This window comes from Pholcus phalangioides, unplaced genomic scaffold, assembly GCF_987345545.1.
Source record: "Pholcus phalangioides strain wild (caught in Gottingen) unplaced genomic scaffold, Ppha-v1.0 ptg000015l_1, whole genome shotgun sequence".
NCBI classification, from domain to species: domain Eukaryota; kingdom Metazoa; phylum Arthropoda; class Arachnida; order Araneae; family Pholcidae; genus Pholcus; species Pholcus phalangioides.
The window spans coordinates 102,773,843-102,781,021 of record NW_028301608.1 but is presented as its reverse complement, the minus strand read 5'-3'; the positions used below and the strand labels follow the sequence as shown (position 1 = coordinate 102,781,021).

The window sequence follows — 7,179 nt, the reverse complement described above, 5'->3', positions numbered from 1 at the left end:
TTTGCTCATTATACAAATCCACACCGTTTATAGTATCACTCTAATTTTTTTATTTAGGATTCTTCGTGCAAATTTGTGGCAAGAGCCCCGTCAGCATATATTCTCGACAAAAGATATATATATATATATATATATATATATATATTATTTTTTTTTTTTATTGCAGAAATTTCTCGAAAAAAACCCTTTTAACCCATTTTTCCACGCTTTCAATCATTTGCAACAATATTTTCCCAAATTTTTACCACAAATGTTGTATAAACGCTGCTGTGATCAGTTTATTTATTTTTTTAAACAAGCGATTCATTGATCAGTGTATTATATATATATATATATATATATATATATATATATATATTATTCAAAACAATTAATATGACATGAATGTCGCTCTCCACTTGTTAATACAAGATATACAGAAGACTGGATGTTGTGAAGATATTTATTATTTGAGATGTTAATTTTTTAAGGAAGGAAAAAACTCATTTCTGCCTCTACCGGGAGTCGAACCCGGGTCCCTCGATTGCCGGACGAGTGCTCTGACCACTAAGCTACAGAGGAGATTGAGATTTTCCTTCGCTAGAGCGTATATATGCCGAACGGAACCGTGCAATGGACGGTGAAACTGATCAGCTAATAGCTCATGGACGACGAGCCACCAGAGGGCTATATATATGACATGAATGTCAGTCTTCTGTATATCTTGTATTAACAAGTGGAGAGCGACATTCATGTCATATATATAGCCCTCTGGTGGCTCGTCGTCCATGAGCTATTAGCTGATCAGTTTCACCGTCCATTGCACGGTTCCGTTCGGCATATATACGCTCTAGCGAAGGAAAATCTCAATCTCCTCTGTAGCTTAGTGGTCAGAGCACTCGTCCGGCAATCGAGGGACCCGGGTTCGACTCCCGGTAGAGGCAGAAATGAGTTTTTTCCTTCCTTAAAAAATTAACATCTCAAATAATAAATATCTTCACAACATCCAGTCTTCTGTATATCTTGTAAAAACAATTAATAACAAAAATCAGTTTTTGAATTTTCAAATTGTTAAATCTTATTGTCACTTTTGACATTATTGAATCACTTTCTTTCAGAGGAGCCTGGGACATACCATCTAATTGAGCTATTAAATTTACATATGTGGGCTATATAGCTCAGCTATACATATATAATATTATGACACCGGGTGTAATTTTAACATAACATGGAAATTCAGGCATTTCACGTTTTCACTTCATAGACAGATATATCAGCTGCAATATAATGCTGGATAAACATAACTCTTCAACATAAATATGTTGAAGATATGTATATATATGTTACTGCCAAATCCCGAAGTTCCACTTCGCATATATATGTCACTAAGATATCGTTATTGAGATTCCTTTGATCATTAGGGTTGTCATAGCTAACCATAAAGTAAGGTTCCGGGACGAATCGTCAGGGAAGCTGCTAAACGAAGAAGCAAAAGAGGGAAAAACTACCCTGAAAAATATAGCGCGGGAGCCACAGAGAGAAGAAAAGAGAAACGCTCCCCCTGGGGTCTTTTTTCCTGATTATTATTATGATGAGTGTGCTGTTGTAAGGTGTGATGTGCTCGTTGTGTAGCACTTTTCTCTATCCTCCTTAATCAAAATAAATATGATTATTGTTTTGAAAGACGACTCATCAATGAGTACGTGTTCAGTTACTCGACCACGAAGAGGGAGGATCGTTACTGGCGCAGTCGGTAGGATTTAGAACTGAAAAAAAAAATCGGGGGAACATTTTGAAGAATAACACTTATGAAGAAGGGCAAAATGGCCACAGCGTTCCTCCATTGTCAAGCTATGAGAAAGAGAAAGCATGGACTGCTGATGACGGGTGGTTCCTGAGGGCACCATTGCTCTGCAGTTGAAAGGTGAAGAGCATCATTTGCTCCAGAGGCGTATGTAGCGAGCATCAGCTCCAATGGCATATTCAGCGAGCATCAGTTCAAGTGGTGTATTCAACGACCAGCAGCTCCAGAGGCGTAGGTGGCGAGCATCAGCTCCAGTGGCGTATTCAGCGAGCATCATTGCTCCAGAGGCGTAGGTGGCGAGCATCAGCTCCAGTGGCGTATTCAGCGAGCATCATTGCTCCAGAGGCGTAGGTGGCAAGCATCATTGCTCCAGAGGCGTAGGTGGCAAGCATCATTGCTCCAGAGGCGTAGGTGGCGAGCATCAGCTCCAGTGGCGTATTCAGCGAGCATCATTGCTCCAGAGGCGTAGGTGGCGAGCGTCAGCTCCAGTGGCGTATTGAGCGAGCATCAGCTCCAGTGGCATAGTTGACGAGCATCATTGCTCCAGAGGCGTAAGGTGGCGAGCATCAGCTCCAGCGACGTATTCAGCGAGCATCAGCTCCAGTGGCGTATTCAGTGAGCATAAGCTCCAGCGGCATAGTTGACGAGCATTATTGTTCCAGAGACGTAGGTGGCGATCATCAGCTCCAGCAGCGTAGGTGGCGAGCATCAGCTCCAGTGGCGTATTGAGCGAGCATCAGCTCCAGTGGCGCATTGAGCGAGCATCAGCTCCAGTGGTGTATTCAGCGAGCATCAGCTCCAGCGGCATAGTTGACGAGCATCAGCTCCAGTGGCGTATTCAGCGAGCATCAGCTCCAGTGGCGTATTCAGCGAGCATCAGCTCCAGCGGCATAGTTGACGAGCATCATTGCTCCGGCGGTTCGTGTGGCGAGCATCAGTTCTAGTGATATACGTGAGAGCATTATTGCCCTGTTGTGTGTCAAGTGAGAGCATCATTGCTCTGTTGTTTATCAAGTGAGAGCATCATTGCTCTGTTGTTTATCAAGTGAGAGCATCATTGCTCTGTTGTTTATCAAGTGAGAGCATCATTGCTCTGTTGTTTATCAAGTGTGATAGCATCATTGCCCTTTTGTTTATCAAGTGAGAGCATCATTGCTCTGTTGTTTATCAAGTGAGAGCATCATTGCTCTGTTGTTTATCAAGTGTGATAGCATCATTGCCCTTTTGTTTATCAAGTGAGAGCATCATTGCTCTGTTGTTTATCAAGTGAGAACATCATTGCTCTGTTGTTTATCAAGTGTGATAGCATCATTGCCCTTTTGTTTATCAAGTGAGAGCATCATTGCCCTTTTGTTTATCAAGTGAGAGCATCATTGCTCTGTTGTTTATCAAGTGAGAGCATCATTGCTCTGTTGTGTGTTGAAACGGCGGTAATTATGCGAGTACTGATTTTTTTTTTTTTTTTTGAAAAGATACGTCAGTATTATTCGCTCAGAAAATTATATTTTTTTTTGAAACGTCAGTTTATTATTGAGAATGTGATTTTTTTTTTTTTTGAACAGCAGTATTATCGCACATACTAATTTTTTTTTCAATTATCTTTGAATGTACGATTTTATTTATTTTTTTTTTTGGGTTTGTTTGAAATACGTCAGTATTATTGAGCATATATCTATCTATATATGTATATATTTTTTTTTACGAATGATTAGTCATTAACATATGACGGTGGACGTATACACGTAGATTAAGTGTGAACATTTATAAGCGAAAAAAAAACGATATACCAAGCAACATGGCATATCTCGGGCGTGCAAGGAGGGGTGATTTGGTGGTTTTGGCAGAGGAGTTGGGTCTGGTGGTCAAGGACGGGTCGAACATATTGGACTTGAGGAATAGCATCCTCAAATGTGACGGCTATGACGAGGAGTTCATCCGAGAGCAGTTAGCTGTCATCAAGGGAGACAGGGAAGCACGAGAAGAGCGTGACCTAGCTGAAGGGAGGATGCGTGAAGAACGAGAACACCTCTTTCGAATGGAAAAACTCCGCTTGGAGATGGAAAGGACGAACGCGTCCACAAATGGACGACAGAATTTAACCTCATTCAGTACGGAACTGACGAGGCTTGTTCCAAAATTTGACGCCAAGGAGGATGACATCGCCTTATTTCTCATAATATTTGAACGCCAGGCGAATAGAATCGGGGTGGACAAAAGAAACTGGGTGTCAGCTTTGCTGACCTTATTGCCGTCAGATATAACCCAATTAATCGCCCGAGAATCGGAAGAGAAGTTTGATGATTATGAGTACATTAAGGAGATCCTCCTTAGGAAATTCAAATTAAGTGCGGAACATTTCCGGCAAAAATTCACCAAACATCAACGCAACCCGGCGAAATCATGGCGAGAATTTGTCTTCGAAATATCGAATTTCTTCGAAGAGTGGATCCGGGGTCTGGACGTTGGTGACTTCGAGACACTGAAGAGCCTTGTCATTACTGACCAACTAAAACGACGCGTTCCCGGCGATATACGTGGCCATTTCGTGGACGAATGGGCCTCTTTCATATCTCCGTCTATCCTAGCTGACAAGCTAGATGAATACGAAAGTGTGCGGTCAAACTTCAGGAAGGTGGGCTCGGGCAATGATAACGTGAAAGATGAAGCTGGCAAATATGGTAACAGTAGAAGTTTTCCTCCTAAAGCACCGAATTCCAGGCCAGGACTCAAAACCGAAACGCGTAAAACCTTTGTGAAGCCAACTTGCTATTCTTGTGGCTCGGTTGGGCACATATCGAGGGTTTGCAACAATAATGCGAAAGGGCATGCCATTGTGAATGCACAGAGTCAATTAATGACGGTGGAACCAAGTGAAGCCTCGAATATTTTGACGGTGAAGGTTTCGGTTCCTGTGTCTTCTGCGAAGGTCACGGGGAAAATCGATGAACTTAAAATTGCACCCATCAAATGCGGAACGAAAAAATTTAAAGCGATTATTGATAATGGAGCTCAGATATCAGTTCTGAGAGAGGATTTGGTGCCTTCGAACTGCGACGGAGAAGGCACTATACGAATAATATCTGCGTTCGGGGAAACTGAGGTAGCGGCACTGAAAGTTATCCCGATGAGAATCGATGATGGTATGCACAGCGACATTCCTGTAACTTGTGCCGTGTCGAAGAAACTTGTTAACGACATGTTAATATGCTCAACTGCGTACGAGGCGCTGTCGGAAAGTGTGCAGCTCACTGGGTCCATTCGGCATACCGGAGACTCAACGATGTCGGTCGTACAACTCCTGGATTCGAACGTGGAAGGAGGGAACTGCATCCCTGATGCATCACAAGTCCCCGATAAAGGAGACAAGGACTTTATCGGTTTGCTAATTGGAGATGGCGATCTCGAGAAGGGCTGGGACTTCGTACGTCTGGGCCAAAGACCTTATGGCGTAAGGAATGGTGTTCTCACTCACTCCGAGAACGTAAACGGCGAAAATATCGTACAGGTTGTCGTTCCCACCTGCAAACGAATGGAAACGCTTCGGATGGCCCATGAAATACCTTTGGCAGCACATCTAGGGGAGCGCAAAACGAAACAACGCATGAAGTATTCGTCGTACTGGCCTACCATCAAAAAGGATGTTCAGAAGTTTCGTAGGAGTCGTCGAGAATGCCAAGTCAGACGCACCGTCACGTATAGAGATCGCCTACCCATCCAACCAATCGTGAGACCCGAAAACCCATTCGAGGTCTGCTGCGTTGACTACATTGGACCCTTAGAACCCAAGTCAAGCAGAGGCCATACATTGCCAGAGTACAACACGTGGGACTGATATTTGATCAGGACGTAGAATTTGGAGATGTGGACTACGCTCCTGTTCACATAAAAATGAAATCAGTCCAGGACATTCAGAACCACGTAATGGGGTTATCTAATAAGCTGGAAGTTCACAGCAACGGCAATTATTCGAAACCGAAAGAATTTTTAGACGTGTTCAGCAGTCGGGGAATGTATATATTAGGAAAGTACACGGAAAATGTTTGTAAATGTGAATGCATTTCAGTGCATATGTATTACTAATGTGTATTCAGTATGGTATTTTCATTGATCCCACGATGGTAATTGTTGATTTTGTGATTTTTTTTTTGTATGTGTGCTTGAACATGTTTTTCTTTGTTCATTTCTTTTCCTAAATGTGGTAAGCTCAGTTGTCTTGAAAAAAAAAGATAGACAATGAGCTCCCAAGGGGGGACGAGTAAGGTTCCGGGACGAATCGTCAGGGAAGCTGCTAAACGAAGAAGCAAAAGAGGGAAAAACTACCCTGAAAAATATAGCGCGGGAGCCACAGAGAGAAGAAAAGAGAAACGCTCCCCCTGGGGTCTTTTTTCCTGATTATTATTATGATGAGTGTGCTGTTGTAAGGTGTGATGTGCTCGTTGTGTAGCACTTTTCTCTATCCTCCTTAATCAAAATAAATATGATTATTGTTTTGAAAGACGACTCATCAATGAGTACGTGTTCAGTTACTCGACCACGAAGAGGGAGGATCGTTACTCATAATAATTAATGTTAATTATGGCTAATTATAAATAACCATAATTATGACAAAAAATTACGCCAACGCGGCAATAACCGGAATCATAGGGATCGATATGTTGATGTATAGGGATATATAGGGGCAGACTAAAGCTCAAATTTCGGACATTGGCCGGGTCAACTGGTCTGGCCACTTTGCGAAGTGGCCATTTTTGGGCTTTGGCAGCAATATATATCCATAACACGTTCGCGCATATTACGAGGTGGATGCACTAAAATTAAGTAGTGTAGTCTCACCTTACATACGTAACATGAAAATTCCCTCAGCCGCATCTTTCACTCCTTTCATGGAAGGCAGATACCACCACCACCATGGAAGGCAGCACCACCAGAACAAGAAATATGCATAATTCTGACATCATAAACATTAAGGCTACACACAAAAAAAGCCTGAGAAGTGCACCAATTTGTGACAAATCCTGTAGAGCAGTGGTTTCCAAACTTTTCAAAGCGCGAAGCACTTTTTAGGCGAAAAGTTAGTTCATAGTGATGCACTAACGTTAACGCTGGAAGTTACGCTCGTCCTGTGTGCAACTGAGATTTAGGTTCAATATGACCATACGTTCTGATCACAACAAAAATATCTCGTTTTGGAAAGAAATTATTTTATTTATTTATTGTTTTTTAATTTAGTCAAATTGGTTGTTTCCTGAACTCATGACTTTTTTGCGCCAATTTTTATTTCACCGCAATTATTCTACTCACAGGTAGAAAATGATATAAAATTTTGCCCATTCTTTTTCCAAGAGTTGCTACATATCTAAGGGTTTCCGCAATTTATTATTGGAGGAAGTGGACTA

At 42.1% G+C, this 7,179-nt stretch overlaps 1 protein-coding gene across 1 annotated transcript; it reads left to right on the top strand.

Annotated features, from left to right (window-relative positions):
* Positions 1 to 3,578: 3,578 nt before the first annotated feature.
* On the top strand, positions 3,579 to 5,615 carry LOC149077221 (uncharacterized). The gene has a single exon (XM_089242362.1). The coding sequence runs from the start codon at positions 3,579 to 3,581 to the stop codon at positions 5,613 to 5,615; it is 2,037 nt and encodes a 678-aa protein (XP_089098488.1).
* The last annotated feature ends 1,564 nt before the right edge of the window (positions 5,616 to 7,179 follow it).